This window comes from Eriocheir sinensis, chromosome 21 (genome assembly GCF_024679095.1).
Source record: "Eriocheir sinensis breed Jianghai 21 chromosome 21, ASM2467909v1, whole genome shotgun sequence".
NCBI classification, from domain to species: Eukaryota; Metazoa; Arthropoda; class Malacostraca; order Decapoda; family Varunidae; genus Eriocheir; species Eriocheir sinensis.
The window spans coordinates 18,710,747-18,733,725 of record NC_066529.1 but is presented as its reverse complement, the minus strand read 5'-3'; the positions used below and the strand labels follow the sequence as shown (position 1 = coordinate 18,733,725).

Below are 22,979 nucleotides of genomic sequence, written 5' to 3'. Positions count from 1 at the left end.
ACCTTTCATGTGTTGCCTGCCAGGTGTTTGCAACACTGGCATCAAATGTGGCTCCTGCGACAAATGGTCTCACTATAAATGCTCCACAATGCCCATATTCAATATGGCAATATTAACACTGTCAAATAGAAAGTTCACCTGCACCATATATATGTGTCCCAGGTTTTCATCCTGACTACCAGGAAACATTGGCACAAATTAAAACAGAAATAGAGTCGGAGCTGGCACAGGAAAGGAAAAAAAAACTTAGGGGAAACTGATAAAAACTCAACAAATATTGACACACTTCAGGGGAACAGCGAGGACAGTGAAACAGGGCTAGGGGACACACCAGTAAATATGGACCTGAGTCTGCTGGCACAGCCACACAACAGTGACGAAGATCAAACACCAGACTCCACACAACAAGATACACTGACCCAGCAGGCAAGTCAAGACCGTGTTTCCAGCACAACCACCCAGACAGTGCGGCCAATACCAAGGGAAGAGACACACCAAGAGCCATTGGATGAAACAACCATATGCCTGGACTGCAGAAGAGGCACCTGCAAATATGGCTTCACAGGAAACGGTTGCACATATCGGCACCCACCACCATGCCAAAAACTCCTGGCACATGGAATTAACACAGTGAAAATAAAAGATGAAGGGTTCGATCCTCGGCACTCAGTGGTGTTCATAATGGGATATTTTCACTGTGTTGATACAGTTTCTCTAACGACGACACTAACATTAGCCAGAGCATCGGCACTCCAGAGGACGTGAACAGCCTATAACAAGACCTCGATAACGTGTACACATGGGCCACACAGAACAACATGTCTTTCAACCAAGAAAAAAATCGAGCTACTGAGGTGTGGCCCAAACCAGAATATCAAAGATGCAACCAAGTTGTACATAGAGGGAGGACACGAAATTGTCCCACAGTCACACGGCAAATTCATTGGAGTGCATCTCAGCAGTGACACCACCTTCACCCATCACATTACAACCACGTTGAAGAAGGCCAAGGCCATGGAAGGCTGAGTACTCAGAACGTTCAGCTCCAGAGAACCGCTAGTCATGCTCACACTCTGGAAGTCCCTGGTGCAGCCCATCCTGTACTACTGCAGCCAGCTGGGGTCTCCTCACAAGGAAGGAGACATCCAGCTATTGGAAGAAGTACAGAGATCATATACCGGGCAGATTAGTGGCAGGAAGGAGCTGAACTACTGGCACCGGGTTCACAAGCTATAGGCTTGCTCTCCCAGCAAAGGAGGAGGGACAGATACTGGGCCATTTACACATGGAAAATCCTGGAGGGTACTGTCCCTAACCCCATACCGGGAATGCTGACAGCCCACATCTCTAGAAGAATTGGACGAATGTGTTCAAGATACTCCCTGCCGACAAGAGCGCCGGGGAAAATTAGAACACAACTGGCGGCCAGCCTATAGCCCACAACGGCCCAAGAATCTTTAACGCACTACCAAAAGAAGTGCGGGAAATTACAGGCTGCTCAGTGGAAAAGTTCAAAGCTGCATTGGACAGGTTCATTAGGCCAGTGCCTGATGAACCACCAGTGCCAGGCTACACAGCAGTCTGCAGAGCAGCCTCAAATTCCATACCGGACCAAATGCAGTTGAAAAGACAGGACGTCAGCAACCTCCAAAGCAGCGGTGGACCACCACGACTGCGAGACACAAGACCTCTAGACTCAACTAAGTAAACTAAATAATCTATATCTATATCTATATCTATATCTATATCTATCTATATATCTATCTATCTATCTATCTATATCTATCTATCTATCTATCTATCTATCTATCTATCTATCTATCTATCTATCTATCTATCTATCTATCTATCTATCTATCTATATATATATCTATCTATCTATATCTATATATATCTATATCTCTATCTATATATATATATATATATATATATATATATATATATATATATATATATATATATATATATATATATATATATATATATATATATATATATATATATATATATATATATATATATATATATATATATATACCTATATATACCTACCGAAACGGGCGCAAGCCACTCCCGGTGAGGTATATATGGGAAGTGAGGAGGGTGCTGAAGCCCTCCAAAGACCCTTCCCATGTCCTCACTAACCGTTTCCCTATTGTCTCATCAACACCAGAGAGCAGTTCAGCATGCTCTCTAAAGACAGATCCTCTCTCTATCCACACCACACTACATTCACACAACATACACACCTTTTCCCAAAATTCAAAATTCAAAATGGCGCACCTTCACCCTGTCTCGGAGTCCCCGCCTGGGGGGGGGGGAGGGTGACCACAAATTCCCCCAGGGAGGACTCCCCTTCTGGCTGCCGACATGAGAGGTGTTTTGATAACTTCTCGAACCTCTTTCTTATCAATTTCTGCAACATTCGTGGTCTTCGTTCTAATTTTCATTTTGTGGAACACCATTCCTCTTCCTCTAAACCTCACCTTCTCTTCCTCACCGAAACACAGGATTCTGAGGCTACTGACAGCAACCTCTACTCTGTTCCCTCCTACTATCTCTATCCTAAATTTCAATCCAAAGCTGGATGTTGCGCCTACGTGCACAACGACATCATTTGCTCTAGTGCCCACGACCTTGACTCTTCTGAATTTTCCACCATCTGGCTAAGACTTCATTGTCATTCTATTACTAAATACATCTGCTCTGTTTATCTCTCACCTAACTCTACTAACTATGTAAAAATTTTTGACAACTTGAACTCTAAAGTGGAGCACATCTTGACCCACTCTCCCTTCGCTGAAATCTCCATCTTGGGAGATTTCAATGTTCACCACCAGCTTTGGCTTTCATCCTCTTTCACTGACCAGCCTGGTGAACATGCCTACAACTTTGCTCTCCTCAACGACCTAGAGCAGTTGGTTCAGCACCCTACACGTATTCCCGACCGCCTTGGAGACCGGTCCAACATACTAGACCTTTTCCTTACCTCTTACCCTTCTGCTTACTCTGTCAAACTGTCCTCTCCGTTGGGCTCCTCCGATCACAAGCTTATTTCTGTATCCTGTCCTCTCGCTCCTGTACATCCTCTGGACCCACCGAAGAGGCGATGCTTCTGGCATTTGCTTCAGCTCGGTGGGACGACCTGAGGATGTACTTTTCCGATTTCCCGTGGAATGACTACTGCTTCCAGGAGAGAGACTGTGCCCAGCGCATTACAGAGGTGATTGTCTCTGGAATGGTGGCATACATTCCACGTACTTTCTCTACTCCTCATGCTAAAAAGCCATGGTTTAATCATGCTTGTTCTCGTGCTATCCAAGATAGAGAGGTAGCTCACAAAAGGTACCAGACCCTTCACACTCCTGCTAACCATGATCTTTATATAATTTTCTGCCCGGAATCGTGCCAAATTTATTCTTCGACCTATCAAAACATCTTTCATAAATAGAAAATGTCAAAACCTTGCTTTTTCTAATTCTTCCCGTGACTTCTGGCACCTAGCCAAAAATATCTCTTTCAATTTCACTTCTTCATCTTTCCCTCCTCTCCTTAACCCTGACGTCAGCACCGCCGTCTCATCTATCACTAAGGCTGAACTCTTCTCTCAAACTTTCTGTAACAACTCCACTCTGGACGATTCTGGGCATATATATATATATATATATATATATATATATATATATATATATATATATATATATATATATATATATATATATGTATTTATTGTTATCCTGGAGCTGGAGTTGATAATATCACAGCTGCCCTGGACGAGGTCTACGCTGTGGCTACTAATGACTCTCTTCTTGTTCTCCAAACATGTACAAATGACGTCACCAAGACCCGGTCGGAGGAGCTGCTGGATAAGTACCGTAGGCTTAGGCTTATCCAGCAGTACAAGACTAAATCCCCTAACATTGTAATTTCAGGAATCTTTCCACGGATGTCGGCGGCGAGCGGCTTTTTCAATAAGGCCTTACAGACTCTTTGCAGGGAGCTTGACGTTGAGCTCTTTAACGCATAGGACAATTTCTAAAGAGACGGACTGCACCTGTCTCCCGTCGGGGCAGCCAGATTTGTAGGGCTCCTTAACACACTGATATTAGGAGATTTCAATCTCCCTCATATCGACTGGGAGACACTGCCGGCTACAAAAGGCGAGTCACATAGAATGATCGAATTTTAAAAGTTACTTAAGTCAAATGGCTACTGAGCCAACTCGGTAAAATAACATATTAGACCTTGTTATAGCATCCCAAGATAATCTAGTCAATGTTACGGTGGGAGAACATCTCGCTTCTTGCGATCATAAATTAGCGCGCGTCGACATTAGAGCTCAAACAACAGTGGCTGAAAATAAAAATAATGGTACCCAATTTCATAAGAGAAAGTTTCGTAGAAATCCGACAAAAACTAACAGAAATACAACTATCAGATGATTGCAACATAGATGAAGCCTGGCAAAACTTTTAAAAAAATCAATTACTCACCCAGCAGGACACATTTGTCCCGTTCTGCAAGAAGCGAAGTGACACTAATAAATATCAACCTTGGTTTAATAGCGAAATTAAACATTCGGTTTGGGAGCGAAATTTGTCTTACAGTCTAAAGAAAGCAAAACATGCCCGAAAACATGAGACTTTTTTTTTATCATGAAGCCAGGCGGCGAGTAAAAAGATAAGTGTGTTAGGCAAAGCGTAGATACGAAGAAAATATTGCAGCCAACTGTAAAAAAAATAATCTGAAATCCTTCTTCAGTTACATAAATAACAGAATGGGGACCAGATGTGGAATTGTATCCCTAACTAACAGTGAAGGTGAATTATAGTCGATCGAATCTAATTTGAGCCTTTAGGCACGGCTCCCCTGAGCCACACTGTGCCACATCACCCCATCACTCTCCTCAAAGGAGCTTGCTACCCCCACCCCCCCCTTCTCTCTCTCTCTCTCTCTCTCTCTCTCTCTCTCTCTCTCTCTCTCTCTCTCTCTTATTTACGTTATATATAATATATTTTGCTTGGTTGTAGAGTGAGACCTACGTGAGTTCCGTGGTGGCGGAAGGGTGAATGGTGCGGCACCATCGCATGAGCCACGTTGCCAAGTGAAATGGAAGGTTTACAGAGTCGTTTTCTTTTCCTCAAATCCCAAGTCATTCATAACACCATACAGTCGTATTATGTGTATATATATATATATATATATATATATATATATATATATATATATATATATATATATATATATATATATATATATATATATATATATATATATATATAGGCTATATATATATATTTTTTTTTTTCCATAAATAAATAACGCACAGACTAACAGTGAGCAGATCCCCAAGCGCAGGTCATCGCTAAACGTGTAAACAATGGGAGGATCCCCGGGTCAAGCCACAGGGCTCAAGTTAGAATCGATCGACTATAGTGACTGACACCCAACACGCTGGGAATTTGTTAAACAATTATTTTTCCTCGGTATTTAATACTTGCAGTCTTCTCACCACTATAGTATTTCCACGAGAAACTGATGGGTGGGGTAGTGGCGGCTGCGGGGTCAGCCCCGCCCCGCACCTTGCCACACACTCAGAACCTCTCGCTTCCTTTCATATGTCAGCTATTTACTACCTTTAAATTAATTTAATTAAGTAATTGGATAATCCAATAAAGTCATATTTTGTTAAGATTTTTTCGTTTTTAGGATAATAACACTTGACATCGTTGGAATACAACGTTGTCAAGTGTCGTGGTATTTATACAAAATATTTGTTATTATCCTAAGAACGAAACAATCTTAACAATATATGATCTTATTGGATTATCCCACCTGCCAGTTTCTCGTGGAAATACTATACCACCAACAATACTAGCGACGGCAATAGTACTAACGTAAATCTCATTCATGCATTGCCTAACTTTAACTACCGATGAAATCCTAAATCCTCTCTAATCCCTTAAAACAAATAAAAGTACAGGACCTGACAATGTATTCTATACTACTACAAGAAACGAAGAGCGAAATACTCTCCTCTCTTACAACCGTATTCAATGTGTCCTTGGGACAAGGCATCGTCCCTCTGGATTGGAAAAAGGCTAATGTAACATCGATTTTTGAGAAAGGAGATTGAAAAAATACCAAGTAATTACAGGCCCATTAGTCTAACTTCAGTTGTAGGTAAGCTACTCGAGAGCATAATTAGAGACAAAATTGTGAGTTACCTTGAAAGCCACTCATTAATTGGGGACTCACAACATGGCTTCCGTAACAAGAGATCCTGCCTTTCAAACCTTCTGACCATTTATAACGACCTCTTCTCAGTTTATGACGTAACCAAATCACTGGACGTAGACTATCTTGATTTCTTGAAAACGTTTGATAAGGTTCCACACCTAAATCACTTTATAAATTAAGGCAACTAGGTATTGACGGTCAAATACACCAATGGATCACGAATTGGTTGAACAACAGAAAGCAAAGGGTGGTGATCGATGGATTTAACTCAGTGGGGGCCTGTCATTAATGACGTCCCTCAGGGCTCGGCTCTTGGCCCACTGCTCTTCATTATTTACATCAACGATGTGGACGTTGGAATCAGTAATCGCATTGGTAAATTTGTAGACGACACAGAGACTGGTAACTTGGTTCTCATTGACGAAGACAGACAAAACCTCCAAGAAGATTTGCATAAAATTTCAGTTTGGTCTGATAGATGGGAGATGCCCTTTAATATAAATAAGTGTCAGGTATTTTAAGTTGGAACAAGAAATAAGAGGTTCGATTACGAAACACGTGGCGTTAAACTCAAAAGCGTTCACTGCGTCAAGGACCTGGGTGTCAAAATCACGTCAAACCTTAAATTCTCACAGCAATGCATCGACACAGCAAATAAAGTGAACAGAATGTTGGGCTTCACTAAAAGAAACTTTTTTATTAAAAAATAAAGATGTAATACTTCCGCTTTACAATAGTTTAGTCAGACTCCACTTGGAATATGCGGTACAGTTTTGGTCTCCCCACCATGCAAAGCACATTGCTAAATTAGACGGTGTTCAACGTCGAGCAACAAAACTTATCCCTTCCATGCGCGCAATGCGTCAAGGACCTGAGAGTCAAAATCACGTCAAACCTCAAATTCTCACAGCAATGCATCGACACAGCAAATAAAGCGAACAGAATGTTGGGCTTCATTAAAATAAACTTTTATTAAAAAATAAAGATGTAATACTTCCGCTTTATAATAGTTTAGTCAGACTCCACTTGAAATATGCAGTACAAGTTTGGTCTCCCCACCATGCAAAGGACATTGCTAAATTAGAAGGTGTTCAGCGTCGGACAACAAAAATGATCCCTTCCTTGCGCAATAAACCCTACGACGAAAGGCCCTCAACCCTTAACATGTTCTCTCCTGAGAAACGTCTCCTCCGAGGAAAACCTGTCGAATATTTTAAAATACTTAATAGCTTCACGAATGTGGACAAATCAAAATAGTTTATGATCGATGACACTTTACGAACGAAAAATAATGGCACAAAATTTACATGTAAACAAGTAAATCCAGACTGCACCAATGTTTTCTTCACCAGCGTTGTAGTGTGAGAATGGAATAAGCTCCCACCTTCAGTGGTCCAGTACAACACGATTGACTCCTTTATAAACAAGTTCGACCGACACTTTCTTCAACTTATTATTTACTAAAGTAGAAATGCAAAGTTTTGGAGCTCTCTGATTAATGTAGAATCACTTAGGTTTAAGGACAGACCACCTAGTCCGGACAATAGGGTCTGTGTGGTCTGACTTTCTATGTATATCTATGTAAATCTCTCTCTCTCTCTCTCTCTCTCTCTCTCTCTCTCTCTCTCTCTCTCTCTCTCTCTCTCTCTCTCTCTCTCTCTCTCTCTCTCTCTCTCTCTCTCTCTCTCTCTCTCTCTCTCTCTCTCTCTCTCTCTCTCTCTCCATTACTTTCTTCCTCTTCATCTTTTTCTACTTCTTCCTTTTTCACTGCATGGATGGGTCGACGTATCACATAATTTAAAGCTACAGTTCAAATAAACCATACCTATCTTTCCAGTATACATGTATAATATATGACAATTAATAAGTGATGTAGCTGTTATATACATATTTGCCCCATCACTTGACCCCCAAAATGGCTAGTACTCCATCCCCCCACCGTCAGAGCAAGCCGCCTCTGCTAATCATGTTCCTACTGACGTGGGTTTTGACGAAAGAGAAAATGGCTTTGAAATCTTCGGTGTTGGTCGCCTCGGTGAAGCGGGAGACGTAGTGACGACCATGCTTGACTGCCAGGCCCTCGTAGAGGCCGGATAAATACTCTCTCCCCATGGCCTCGTCTCCTGCAGGGCCTGTGGAGAAAACACCCCATTACCAGAAGCCTAAAAACCATGTGGAAATAGGAATGTCCCTTTACCAGTACAAGCCATTGACCAAGATCAGACATTTCGGGGCTCACACACCCACAGTTGATCAGGCTTTGGTAGAGATTGTGTTAATATTTCCATGGGTAATTTTATAAGCCTAGTGATAGTTTAATAAGGCTTCTTGCACTATGAATGTGAAAAACAAGTAGTACAATCGATAAAATGTTCGCACACTCACCCTCATACTGCGGGAAGTAATCGGCGAGGGAGTGGTAGGTAATCTTTTTCCTGAAGACGTCCGCCTTGTTAAGCAGAAGGATGACGGGCGTGTTGTGGAAGGGCGGGTAGCCGAGCAGCGTCTCGAAGATCTCCAGACTCTCGTGCACCCTGTTCTTCCTCTGTTGGGAGTGATGACAGATGAGGCAAGGTTAGGGCCACTTTGGGGCACACATAAGAACATAAGAACGTAAGGAGTCTGCAAGAAGTCGGTAGGCATGTATACCTATTTATAGACAAACCAGAAAGAAAGGATGAACAGTTGGGTATAGCTGCCCGCCGTTTGCCCAGGCCGGGATTTGAACCAAGGCCCGCGAATTCGTGGCTAGGCGTGCTAGCCATTGCATCACGGAGGGAAGATAATAATTGACCAACTGACTGCTTAATTTTGTTGTTGCCCCCAAATCACAAAGGAAATGGAAGGTGCTTAATTTTTGTTTGCCCTCTCATCCTCCAAGTAGTAGGTATAGTACAACAAAAGTGTACAAAAATAAATAAAGAAAACTACAGATAATCATGAGTCGCACTATATGCATAAAGAACACAGCGGGCACGCACCTCCTTTTCCTCCCGATCTGCCTCCTCAACATTCTGGTCGAACTCGGCGAGGGAGGCGAGGAAGAGGATGGCCGTGGGCCTGGCGAAGTGCGTCACCCACTCTCCCCTCGCTCCGCGCTGGCCGCCCATGTCATGCATCGTCATTCTCATCTCACCCACGTCGTAAGTAGAGGTGACGGAGCAGTGAGTGGGGTATCTAGAGGGAAGCAGTAGTAGTAGTCGTGGCGAGTTAGAAAGAAAAAAAAAAAGGCCAACAGCAACCTGTCCAACCCCATGAGCAGGAAGCAAAATAAGTTAGAATACAATTTAGTTAGACAGAGCAGCGAGCCTGTTATCAAAAGGAAGGCAGCCCACCGCTCACCTCATACGCAAGATGTCGTCCACGGAGGGCAGGTAGTCATCGCGGAGGATTCTGGGAGCGCTGGCGATGAAGTGATCGGCGTTGGTCATGAGGTGATATTCGTTGCCTCGGCGAAACACTTCCTGCACCCCTTGGTCGGCCCACATCGCCCTCGTCTCCTCCACCAGCGACGGGTCCATGGGAGAGTCTTCATGCAGGAACGCCTCTAGAGGCACCATGTCCGCGAACCTGCCAGCGGCGACCTGTAAGCGAGAGGGCTAGCCTTGCGTCGGGGTGTGTGGACAAAGGTGATGGGCGCACGGGTGTTGCGTGCAGGTGTGGTTAACAGTATTGTAGGCCATGTGTATTTCGAGAGCTGATGAGTTGACAAAAAAATGGTGCACACACACACACACACACACACACACACACACACACACACACACACACACTTTTAAAGGCCATAAATACCTCCATGATCACATGACCCCTCCACCCCAACACACACACACACACACACACACACACACACACACACACACACACATCAACCACCCTTCCCCACTATTCATCACATATATAAATCTCATTGTTTTTTGTGTATTTTCAGCCTTATGGCTGCCAACAAATGAATAAACCATTTATTATTATTATTATTATTATTATTATTATTATTATTATTATTATTATTATTATTATTATTATTATTATTATTATTATTATTATTATTATTATTATTATTATTATTATTATTATTATTATTATTATTATTATTATTATTATTATTATTATTATTACACACACACACACACACACACACACACACACACACACACACACACACACACACACACACACACACACACACACACACCTCACAACCGAGAGATTATGGAATGTAATGTTTACTTTGTTATGCACCTTGTGAACATTTATCTATTTTGTATATATTTGTATATCTTCAGCTGCATGGCTGAGTTTTAATTTCATAAACCGTATATTTTTTATCCTTATTCCTAATCTTATTCTTATTATCATCATCGTCATCTTCATCATTACAAATACCCATACATTACCCGCGCCTCCGGGGTGGCATAGGCCACGGCGAGGACGTCCATGGCCAGCACCATCTTGTGCAGGCTCTCCAACAAGTTCCGGCGGACGTGTGGAAGGTGCCTGGGAGCGAGTATCGTGACAGTTACTTAAAACCTTTCACGAGGAGGGCAAGGACTATAGAGGCCGGGAGGCATGGGCAAAGGGGCTGCCCCACCAATAATATTAATGAAGACAGTTCGTTGAGCTGGGACGAGGGTGGCTGGAAACAAAGACTAATCATAGATATATTATTAGACTTTGGCTGGAAATACACTTCATACAGTGAAAACGACGAAAACAGCACACACACACACACACACACACACACTCTCTCTCTCTCTCTCTCTCTCTCTCTCTCTCTCTCTCTCTCTCTCTGGCCTACAACTTGACAGTCATACTGCTAGTCAACTTGAGATAACAAGACAGAGACATGCGAGACACACACAAGTTGCTTCTAGTATGGAGTGGCTGCTACGTGATGTTTGTGCAAAGAATAACCAGGATTTAATTTAAGAAGAAAATCAAGGTAGTGGAAGAAATGGCGAAATGACAACACAAGCACATTTTATAATCAGTATCATAAACTAGGAAGATACCAGACCAGTGTACACCCGTTGCAGGCTGTCTCCACTCACCTCCGCCTCTCGTGTGCCGGGAAGGCGTCGCCGAAGACGTATCTCATCTGCTTCATGAACGTCGACTTGCCGGTGTCCGACGCGCCAAGCACCAGCAGCCGCGCCTCCACCAAGGACGGCTGGAAAAAACAAAGGGCAATATTTATAAACGTCTCGGATTCTCATGACGCTGTTTTCCAGGGCCACAGAGTTAATAGGTGATTATACCGTTCAAGGTGCAGAAGTCGTGTACTACAACTATCACTAGGATCACAAATGAGTCCAGGAAAAACCCAGCAACTTCTACGAGAGATTTCTCAAACTCACGAACTTAGGTGCCGAGATGTATAAAAATACGAGATAATTATTATACACTCTGATATATTTCTCCTCTCGAGCCTTTTACCCTTGGGCACATTTATCCCCTGGACATAGTCATCTCCCTTTAAATTTGATCATCATCCGTTCATAAGTAACAAACCCTGATCAATTAATAAAACATAAATCAAATAGCGTGCGGGCCCCGTATTCATCACGCCATGGACAACGTCGATTCGAATCCCCACGCTACCACCTGGGATTTTTCAGTCACCGCCGAGTGGCCTAAGACTACCCACATGCTGTCCTGAAGACCACCCATCAACCCGGACTCTAGAAGAAACCGTCCAAGTGAATAAAAAATGAGTTCCGGGGGGCAGCATGAGCCAAGCATAACTGGCGTCACTATAAAAAATTGCCTGCGCCATAACGGGCTTGGGTCGACCAGGCCCCTGAAGATAGCCTACCGGCGCTATAGGCAGAAAGGTAAAAAAAAATAAATCTTATATATGATTTCTTGTAAACTGTGGCCAACAATCTCTCTCTCTCTCTCTCTCTCTCTCTCTCTCTCTCTCTCTCTCTCTCTCTCTCTCTCTCTCTCTCTCTCTCTCTCTCTCTCTCTCTCTCTCTCTCTCTCTCTCTCTCTCTCTCTCTCTCTCTCTCTCTCTCTCTGCGGGGCCTAAGTTACCCAGTGGAAGCTACCCGTTATCAAGATAATCAAACTAAATATTCTAGAAGTCCATGCCGAGAAGGATTGAGGTAAGTGAAAGTCAGAGCCTATAGACTCACTCTTTCGAAGGCGTCGTTTGGTGAACCCTCCAGGGTTTGCGAGGCTAAGCACCGGCTGAGGCGCTCCACGAGTCTCCAGAGTGCCCGCCACGCCCGCTGCAGGAGTGAGGGCCTCGACGGAAAGTGCTGCTGCATCGGGCCGCCCTCACTCTGCCGGAATGAAAAATAATAACCATAATATCTTCTATAAATGGGAAAATTCAATTAACCATAATCATATTATAGACCTGTGGTTCATCCAGTGGGTGGTGCCGCTCACTTGGAGGCGGTGAAAAGATCGAAGGGGGGAGGGGTGCGCTGAGAACGGCAAGGCGGCAGGAGGGGGGACATTAGGAGTAATTAATAACCCTAGTTATTAACAAAATCTGAATGAAAAAATCTATGTCGCAAACACTAATTCTATGCAAAAGGAACACGTAGATTATGTCTTATATATTAAAAAATTGAAATAAGAAATGTAAACGAGAGAATGGATTTATTTTGTTACGTAGTCCGAAGTCGGAATGTGTATTGGGGGGAGGCGTTACGAATTCACCTTAGAGCCACGGAGGCGCCGGACTGGAAAAGTTTGGGAACCAACGATGTAAACCCAAGAATAAGGCTCCTAGATCTTTTATAAATCTAGACCTATCCCGGAGCGTGAAATAAACTCAAACGACACACACACACACACACACACACACACACACACACACACACACACACACACACACACACACACACACACACACACACACACACACACACACACACACACACACACACACACACACACACACACAGTCAGACCCCACTTGGAATATGCGGTACAGTTTTGGTCTTCCCACCATGCAAAGGATATTGCTAAATTAGAAGGTGTTCAGCGTCGGGCAACGAAAATGATCCCTTCCTTGCGCAACAAATCCTACGAAGAAAGGCTTTCTACCCTTAACATCTTCTCTCTTGAGAAACGTCGCCTCCGAGGAAAACTGATCGAATGTTTTAAAATACTTAATGGTTTCACGAATGTAGACAGATCAACATTGTTTATGATCGATGACACTTTGCGCACGAGGAACAATGGCGTAAAACTCAGATGTAGACAAGTAAATTCAGACTGCACCAAATTTTTCTTCACCAACGTTGTAGTGCGAGAATGGAATAAGCTTCCACCATCAGTGGTCCAGTGTAACACGATTGACTCCTTCAAAAATAAGCTCGACCGCCGCTTCCTTTAACTTAATATCAACTAGAGTAGAAATGCAACGTTTTGGAGTCTTCTGATTAATGTAAAATCACTTAGGTTTAAGGACAGACCACCAAGTCTGGACCATGGGGTCTGTGTGGTCTGATTTTCTATGTAAAATCTATGTAAATCTCTCTCTCTCTCTCTCTCTCTCTCTCTCTCTCTCTCTCTCTCTCTCTCACCATGGCTGGCTGCTGCTGCTGTCGGTGCCGTCCCTAGGAGGTGCTCAGTATCTCCTGGTGGAGGTCTAGGCGTCTTCCTAGCTCGGTGACTCCTATCTAGCGCTGCCTCGCTCATGACGCTCTGCTCGCCCTCACTCTCCCGCCATGGCTGCCGGAGGAGGGTGCATCACGGCTCACACTACTTATGTCACAGCTAACAAAGGACAGGAGTGGCGATGACGCTCATTGGCCACACGCGACTTGGTTAGGAGATAAGAGGAAAAGGATGTGTTCAAGTTACCAAACACTACTTTTCACGGATGTTTTTGTTATTCAACGGTGCTGATCGAACTACAAGGGTAAATCTGGGGAAGTGTTACATGGAACTACTTTGTTCAGAAATTAACGTAATCTTGCTGTAATAGGTTGATGAAAAATAAATCTTATTATAAATGTGGTCAGAGCAAATTATCGAAGAAGCTGTTTCATGTAATTTTTGTTGTGTTTTTATATTCACCTGACTATAAATTTTCAGAAATTCACACAAGGCAAATAAAACTATATATTTATTTATTCATTTGTATTTGCGTTTTTACAGTCTGGGTTTCTTGTTGGTGTCTCCATCGAGTACAATACACGAAGAAATGCTAATTAGTCACTGACGCCACCCAGCGACCCGATGAGTCCAATATTAAACATACCGGGCTCCCATTACGACTATTTCCTAAGGCCACAGAGAAGACTGAACGGGTTTTCATGGGTGTTCTTTTCCCGTGCATAATTCAAAAGTCGTGTAAAACTATCACCAGCATCACAAAACAGTCCATGAAAACCCCAGCAGCTTCTACGAGAGTCTTTTCAAAGGCGAACTGAGGTGCCGACATGTTTAAGAATACGGGCTGAAGGCCTACACCTACACCCTGTATACCTGAACAGCGACAGTGGATCAAGGCGGCAGAACAGTCAACTCTCCGGTGTGCTTGACCTAAAGTTTTTGTCTCAGGCGTCAATGATTATAATAGCCACAGAGATGATAGCGAAGTCTTAGGATAATACCACATACCTTTCGATTACAGGTATCATTAATTTTTTAAAGATAAACCTATCCTATAAAACAGGCTGGAGTATATCTAGCATATGAGTATACAACTATATATCTTCTGAGGTCATTAAACATACTATCTTTATCTACTTACCGCTAATATGACTTCATCACAATGGTCACAATTGTTACATTATGCATCTCATTCCTCTATCAGTCAAACATCAGTGACGAACCAATGTACTGAGGTTCCTCTCAATATAACAAGTATAGGAGGAGTCTCGCAGAAAGATATCACTGTTCGTTGCAGGAGTGTAAGCAAACAGATAATATATACTGTTGCTGTGAGCGTTCTCAATAAAATATCTAAGCGGAACATTGGAGTGAATCAAGCCTTATCAGTGTATTGAAGGAGCATCACGCAGACGAGCCATCATCAGCCACGACTGGTCACTAACATACAATAAGACATGGGCGTATACAAAGACGAAGCCCCTGGAACTCTAAATGAAAGCTTACTAAACTATTACGTTCCAGTCTGAAGGAATGGGAGAGAAGGTGGACAGGTCGCAGTCTTGGTTAATTTCATCATTAATCTTTAAGAGGAGGCACCAAAGCCATCGTAAGATTAAAATCAGATCGATATAGACCACCTTTTCATGCACAGAACGTTAATTAATGGTATCATAAGGGATGCCTAGACGAGAGGTGGTGAAGGGAGGATCATTTGTTGAGTGTTGAGGTGACATTAATATTATTCAAGAGAGAGCACCAAAGCCATCGTAAAATTAATACTGGATCGATGAGCTTTTCATGCACAACACTTTATGGTCCAATATGGGATGCATGGACGATAGGCGGTCGAGGTAAGATCATTTGTTGAGGCTTTTGGTGACATTGATATAAGAGTTAGCACCACAGCCATGCATCGTAAAATTATAACTGGATCGAAGAACTTTTAATGCTCAAAATTTTTAAGGTCTAAGGTGACGTGCCTGGACGAAAGGCGGTGGAGGGAGAATCATTTGTTGAGGCTTGAGGTGCGGCTGACAATACCGTGCATCTCCACATAGTGATTCTCCATGGGGGATTCAAGCCCAGAGGATTGCCGAAGCGCCGCTTTCTCCTCCAGTAGGGATAGTTCAAGGGTTCCTCTAGCGTCATCACCTGGAATCGTCGAGGAATGACATTCCCTTTCAAAAGTCTGATTCCAGAGTGTCATCGTCTTCTCCTTCAGTCCTGTAGCCGAGGGTTTGTCTTGGTCCCTCACACCCTGCGGCCGACCAAGGGTTTCAGAGTCAAGGTTCTTTCGAAGTTTTGCCAGCGTGGATTCATCAATCGTCTCGTAGATGGGCTCACTGTCTTTCTCCCGGTGGATGTGGCGCTCAAACAGCTGCAAACAGGAGAGCAGAAAGCTGATCAGAATCCCTAGCGCGCGCGCACGCACACACACACACACACACACACACACACACACACACACGCACACACACACACACACACACACACACACACACACACACACATACACACACACACAATGAATGAATGAATATCTCTCTCTCTCTCTCTCTCTCTCTCTCTCTCTCTCTCTCTCTCTCTCTCTCTCTCTCTCTCTCTCTCTCCGAACTCACCAGTGACTTGGGAAACTTGGGCACGGGGGGCGGGTTGTCACGTCGGGCGCGGGCGCATCTAGTGGTGAGGAGGTAGACAATGGTTGCTCCTACCACCATCAGGAAGCAGCCTCCCACCGCGCTCAGGATCAGCAGGACTGGCACTTTCTCCTCTTCCTGTTTGATGGACGCTGTCTTGGGATCCTGGGAGTTGCAGTCGAGATAAACCTTGAGGGGACCTTCGGCGTAGACAGCAAACCCTTCATAGCTGTGAGTTCGCCACCAGCTCGTGAGCAGTACCTCGTTCACGTCTTGGCCCACTTTCACGCGAAGTGCATGGCGATCTTGGGCAAAACTCACTTTGTTCTTGAAATATGTCACTTGCACAGGAATCGAGGTCGGGTGAGTCCAGTCAATGTTAAGTCGGGAGCTGCTGATGTCGAGGGTCTTTTTATGGTATTTCCAAGAACTGAAGTCAAACTTATTATTCACTTTCACACGAAATACCAATCGGTTGAACCCTGGCTGAGGCTGGATGAAGAAACTCTGCGTTTCATCAGTGGTGTCAACTATCTTCTGGAGGCCCGAGCCTTGGCCCGTCTCCAACACAGGGCATTCATCAGTCTGCCTCTTCACCCTGGCTTGACCAAGAGTCTCCTCACGGTCCGTAAGTCCTTCACTCGGGGGGAGTTTAGTTCGGGCCGGGTCCTGCGTGTCCTTGTGATTTTGTGTACGTTGTTGTTGTTGTTGTTGTTCTTGTGGGTGGACAGAGTAGCACACACAAAGGCTGGTCAGCAACATACAGCTCGCCAAAATCCACGAGCTAGGCATTGTTATATCTATATAATCAGTCTCGTCTTACACGATCACGAAGACAAAATATCAACACAAGTTCACTAATACACTTCAGACATCAAAAACCTTTTAGTCCCTTTAGTGGTGAAACTTTCCACCCTCCTCTGCGTCACGGTCTAGGAAATAATTATGGTATATGAATTCCACATATACTTCAGTTCTTGTTTAACCTTCCGTCTTCAGCCACAGCATTCTGAGAGGCGCTTCCCTGCAGCTTGCCTCTACTTGCTGTACAGGCTTTTCCTGAATGACTGGGAGCTAGAATGACGAACAAAGGAAAGGTTCTAGTGGGGAAGCCAGGATGTGACTCATCGCCCATCTGGAAACTCTGACGCAAAAGTGCCACTTGGGCATTTGAGGCAAGAGAAGGACACAAAGGTTTGACATTATTATTTCTGAATGAAGCAAGTTGAATGCGGAACGAAAGTTTGATATGCTTGAAGGACTAAAGTTAACCAAAGTTCAGTTTAAACCACATGAAAGCAGCATAAAGAATTTCCTACTTTTACATGGTTCGGTGCATATAAGAGCAATTGGTAATGTTAATTCTAATTGTTTTCTCAAAGACCGAAGACCTAAAGGTTGAAGTGCTATGTAAGAACATATATATGTCACTGATTTTTACTTTGCATGATCAATGTGTCTGGAGTAATAATAATAAAAAATAAAAAGAACAGGACGGGTTGGGAGGAAGAAGTTGAGAACGTGATATTTTATGATTGGATTTCTTTCACGAGCTTGGTGAACGAAAGAAAGGTACGTGTGCGTAAACGGAGCTAGATGTTTAGGCTACATCCTGTGAACCTGTAAACAAAGATATAAAGAGGGCAGCGGACGTCACGGCGTGTATAGTGACGTTGCTTTCTTAAGAGTAGTCTTAATCGTCCTCATACCTTAAATTCTATCATCAGTAGCATTTATGTAACTATACTGTTTACGATAGCTAAAATTTCCTCCCTGTCTTCATGATACCATTACACTTTATATACGTTCTTCACTCACGGAAGTAAGTGCTGGTGGTGTCAGTCCAAGCACGGCGGCGTGGCCTTCCCATGAGCCACCATTCTGGGAGGCCGGGGTTGCCGAGACGCCATGCATAGGCAGTGACTTCACCAACTCACCAAGCGCCAGACCCACTTCCCTATTGCCAGAGTACTATCTGTTGTTCTCATCTCAAATCCTGGACCGGAAGGGTAAAATTGACGTTTTGTTTAGCAGAATGTTTGTAAAAAGCTACATCTATAAGCTGACAGCCGCTGGGTTAGCAGTAAAGGTGGTGTCACACAGGACAAATTTCTTCCAACATGTTGCTCGTTTTCGTTGGTGATATCGCCAACCAACAATGTTGTGCATCACACTGTACTGACCCTGAACTGTTGTGTTGACGCCGCGCTCCAACAACAACAAACACCACGCCAGCATCTCTCCAGCCACTTTACCATGAATAGGAAGGATATTGAGGTTTTAGAAGATTGTGCTGCTGCATTGCACATAATGAAGCATGTGCTACGGCTGCAGAAGCGCCAGAACAAGTTTGTATACCTCGCGCCAGGCACAGACTCCACCCAGCATACCATCACAGTCAGTTGAGTGTTATAAATAACTTTACACAGTGGACAAATAAATCACAAACACATACTTGCACATGTACGTCGGTTTTTGGAGTTTTACCGTTGACAATTTGAGTAAATATGTACGATGATTGATCTTCAATTTACATTTAGGCTACAGCTTATAGCACGAATGTCATTTGACCCCGATTTCTCTCAACCAGTCTGGCAATACAACCGTTGTCCATCCTTCCCGATCCGCCAAATCTTGTTGGTGGTTGTTAATTTTGCCCAACCGCCAACCAAAACGAGCAACATGTTGGGATAAATTTGCCCTGTGTGACGCCGCCTTAGGGCAGAAGTCAAACAGCTGCATGAAAGCTGTATGAAATCTTACATAATTATAGAACGACGAAACACACAAAGGAAACCTGCTCGACTACTGAAAAAAAAAAAAAAAAAAACGCTGTCAGCATGTCAAGTTGTTTCCTTCCGCTGGGCCGGGCGGAGGCTACCCCCCACCCCCCACCCCCCTCTGCTGTGACGTCACGCGCTGCTTCACCCGAGCGGTTATCTCCCGCGCGGTAGTGTGGCCGCGCCGGTTTGTCTGCAGCAGTGCACAGAATACTTGTCAGTTTGTCGAGACTTTTGTTTGTTTTGTTCGAGATGGAGGACGTAAAGAAGAGAGTGATCTCTGTGTATATAATGAACAGGGTGTTAAAGATGAAGCGACTACGTAAATGGTGAACTGTAACACAATTGTGATAGTATATGTATTATCTAATTGTTTGAAACTGCTATTTATAAGTGGTGTGCTGAATCTTCAGGTCTGTCATTGTTGCATTTTGCGTACATACATGTAACGGATATTTCCCTCGTGGGGGTGGGGGGGGGGGTCTGAGTTGTGAGCGGACATCAAATGGGAGTGTTGTTCGACTTGTTAACTGTCAAATTATTATCTAAATCAACTTAGTCTTGTGTCCGTAATTGTTTCGCAAAAGTGTATCATACACTGTGTGTCTCGTACGAATGTGTTAGTTCGAGACACACAATGTTTCGGTACGCAATGATTCGATATTCAGGGATTCGGATTGATGCATTTGAGGCAGTTCCCTTTCACCTTGGCCCAATGTCGGCGGCATGATCTGTTAGTGCTTCCCGGGGATGGCCTCTGGACTCTGTGCTGATGTTTTGTGGCAATAACGGTGAGAAATTCTGCATTATCATGTCGCTTTAGTAGACCAACTATGTGAGCCTTGTGTGCCTTTGAGTTAACTTCTATGTTCAATAGTTACATGTGATAAATGCTTGCAGGAGTGTTCGAGTTGATAACTATCCGTACGTACTATGGTAACGGTCGATGCAGTGCCCTCTCTTGATGTCCACTGATATTGGACGTACATAACCAATTTCCGCTCATCATCCGGGGACTGGCAGCGTTGTGAGTTTTGTATAGTTTGTGACGATATATTGTGGTATTGTGATTGGGCTATAACTAGTTAGGTGTCATGGGTTGTTTACATAAACAATCATGTTCTTTGGTGAAACTTTATGGTGAATTTGATACCAAAAAATATTGTGGATGTTGTACCTTCTGCAGTTTAGGTTGTAAAACTTCTGTCACACCTCTCTACAGGCTGGAATCTTATGTACAATAAACATCATTGCGACAAGCTGTCTTCCATGGCCCCGGGTTGATGTAACATGGACCCACCCAATAAACAGCCCTAGGCTCCTTTGAAGAGCATTCTACAGGGCCCTCACATGGGGTGGGGGGCAGGGGGGGGCATATGCCGGGGGGGGGGGGGCACTTTTAGGGGGGCGGCAATTCTAGCCTGGACCTGCCACCCACAAGGCTGACAAAATAATAATAATAATAATAAAAGGTCAAAAAGGGCCTGAATAGTTTACCGTAATCGACAATATTTTTCAGAAAATAATACAACACATTGCAGTCTGAGGAATGCTTTTTCCTATTATTTATGAAAAAATAATTTTTACTCTTTAAATTTCATTTAATTATACGGCACACACAACAAAAGCATCTTTTATTATGTATACCGGTATCCTATAGTCACGTTGCCCAAATTAGGGTCATAGGTAGTAAAGGTACACGTGGTGGAGGTGGGAAGTGGTGATTGGGGAGGGGGGGCGTCACTGAGAACTTTGCCCTGGGGCGGCACTTAGGCATGTAAGGGCTCTGGCATTCTATACATTATATTCTGACCTGAAAGCTTATGAAGAAAAGTTTTTCAATTGTTTCCGCATGTCATCTACATTTGAAGAACTTGTGAGCAAAATGAACCTCTGCCACGTCTGCTGCTCGGGGAAAAACCGCCCGTCTGAAGGGCTCCATAGACTTCTATAATATTCTGAACCGCCTGGCGCCGCGCGGGTTAGCAGTGCACCCGCCGGCCGGGCTGGATTCATCAATCTTACTAACCACGCCTCCCGTATCTCTCACATTTACCGGAGCGCTACCACAGGTCCACAGCTGCGGCATCTTTCAAACACGGCATTCATCAACGGTATGGTAACGCTCCGGTAACTCGCACCCTAGCAACGATTGGTTGGGCTGGATAGCCAATCACGTGCGACCTTTGATGCTGTATTTCAGCTTTCATGTGTCGTTTGTTTACTAATACACAGACTTCAAAATCAAGTCATGTGTATTGTACAGGCGTAAATACTGCCTTAAAACAAATAATTGGCGTTGTAATCCCTCAGTTAGCTGTTTTTTTTCACGAATGAATGCACGTTACTTGTATATTTATCCTTGAAATAAAAATATACTCGCTTATGTAGCCTAGCATATTCTGAACATTTTTGTGTTACCTTCATAGTTTTCCGTCGTTAACGCCAGCAGCGTGCCTCGCTATCACAAGAGTGGGTATTATTCTAGTGTTTGCCCATACTCACCCCTCGCAACCAAAATTGGCTAGGGGGCCATTGTCATCATGCCTCACTGGTGCAGCCAAGCAATGGGTGTGGGAAGCTGAGCATGGCTGCTGAGGTGAATGGCGTGAGTGGCTTCGTGAGTAGTGTGGAGGAGGTCAGAGCAAAATTTTACGACGCCAAACTCCACAGCAAGAATATTGGAGACTTGAGACGGGAGGTGACTGTCACAGATGAAAACATTATTCCCTCTGCAGTGTTTTAGCAAGCAGGGAAAAGTCATATGGGTGGACAGTTCCACAGACTTACATAGTGTAGACTGCGGGCTGCAAGTGAAGCCGGCCTGAGGCCTTGCACGGGTGTGCCCAGCTCATCCCAAACCGACGACTTCACACACCTTACTCCCACCCAGTTTCCTGACCCCAACATTCATTTTTGAGAAAAATGGAGACCACCATCATCTTCCTGAGAAAATTCTGCATCACACTAGCATAAAATTGTAACAATAATGTGTAAATACACGTACGAAAATCAGAGTTAAATGAATAGGGAGTACACATTTTCTTGCACTTATTTCTCTTCAACTCCTTCGTACTCAGCTGGTTTCCGTCACATCGCGTTTATAAGCCCAGATCCTAAATTTGCATGCTTTTCTGCTTCTGCTGGTGTAGGGCACGTCACGAGGGAAAAATATACATAGGCTCAAAATTGCCTCCGAACATGAGCCGCGGCAGTGTCTACCCACTTACCACGCCTGCGGTAACTCAGTTACGGGTGCTCGGAGCTGCGGTAACTTTTGGCCTTACCACGGGTCCGGTAAGTGGTTGATGAATGCAAATTTACCGGGTGGGCGGAGATACCGCGAAACTTACGAGACAGAGGTCCGGTAAATGGTATGATGAATCCCAGCCCGGCGGGCGGACGGTAAATTACTGCCGCGCGGGAGTTTCAAGCCACGCGGCGAGTGTGTGAAGGGCCTCATTGAACTCTATTTATTACCAAACCGTTCCCGAAAACCGCGCAGGAGAAAACCGCTCGTGTGAAGGGGGCCTAGCTCTTGACTGGCTGCTGCCTCCCTCCTTCCCCTCTCTGCCACCCTTCCCTGCCTCGCTCTCTCTCTCCCTCCTCGCCTCGGTTTTTAATAGTAATTATATCGATATTACTGCTATTCCTAACACTATTGAAAATCCCAGTCATTCCCTCCCTGACTTTGAAATCAGTACAGATGAGGTTCTCAAAGCGCTGCAGTCACTTAAAACTA

The 22,979-nt window shown here is 44.0% G+C and overlaps 2 protein-coding genes and 1 long non-coding RNA gene across 4 annotated transcripts; 1 reads left to right on the top strand and 2 right to left on the bottom strand.

Moving 5' to 3' along the window:
• Positions 1 to 8,172: 8,172 nt before the first annotated feature.
• Positions 8,173 to 14,019, bottom strand: LOC127001800 (guanine nucleotide-binding protein G(q) subunit alpha-like). 2 transcript variants are annotated; one of them, XM_050866989.1, is made up of 8 exons: positions 13,785 to 14,016; positions 12,378 to 12,527; positions 11,292 to 11,410; positions 10,638 to 10,737; positions 9,583 to 9,824; positions 9,222 to 9,417; positions 8,626 to 8,785; positions 8,173 to 8,372 (listed from the first exon to the last, which is right to left on the bottom strand). In XM_050866989.1, the coding sequence occupies exons 1-8, from the start codon at positions 13,785 to 13,787 to the stop codon at positions 8,182 to 8,184; spliced, it is 1,161 nt and encodes a 386-aa protein (XP_050722946.1). In that variant the 5' UTR covers positions 13,788 to 14,016; the 3' UTR covers positions 8,173 to 8,181. The 2 variants fall into 2 exon arrangements, with proteins under 2 accessions (XP_050722946.1, XP_050722947.1); XM_050866990.1 differs by lacking the exon at positions 12,378 to 12,527 and having other exon boundaries at positions 13,785 to 14,019.
• A 309-nt stretch (positions 14,020 to 14,328) lies between these two features.
• On the bottom strand, positions 14,329 to 17,540 carry LOC127001799 (uncharacterized). The gene is made up of 2 exons (XM_050866988.1): positions 16,440 to 17,540; positions 14,329 to 16,198 (listed from the first exon to the last, which is right to left on the bottom strand). The coding sequence occupies exons 1-2, from the start codon at positions 17,247 to 17,249 to the stop codon at positions 15,827 to 15,829; spliced, it is 1,182 nt and encodes a 393-aa protein (XP_050722945.1). The 5' UTR covers positions 17,250 to 17,540; the 3' UTR covers positions 14,329 to 15,826.
• A 2,319-nt stretch (positions 17,541 to 19,859) lies between these two features.
• LOC127001846 (uncharacterized) lies at positions 19,860 to 20,597 on the top strand. The gene is made up of 3 exons (XR_007755482.1): positions 19,860 to 20,028; positions 20,138 to 20,264; positions 20,460 to 20,597. It is a non-coding gene; the product is annotated as an uncharacterized LOC127001846 (long non-coding RNA).
• Positions 20,598 to 22,979: the final 2,382 nt, after the last annotated feature.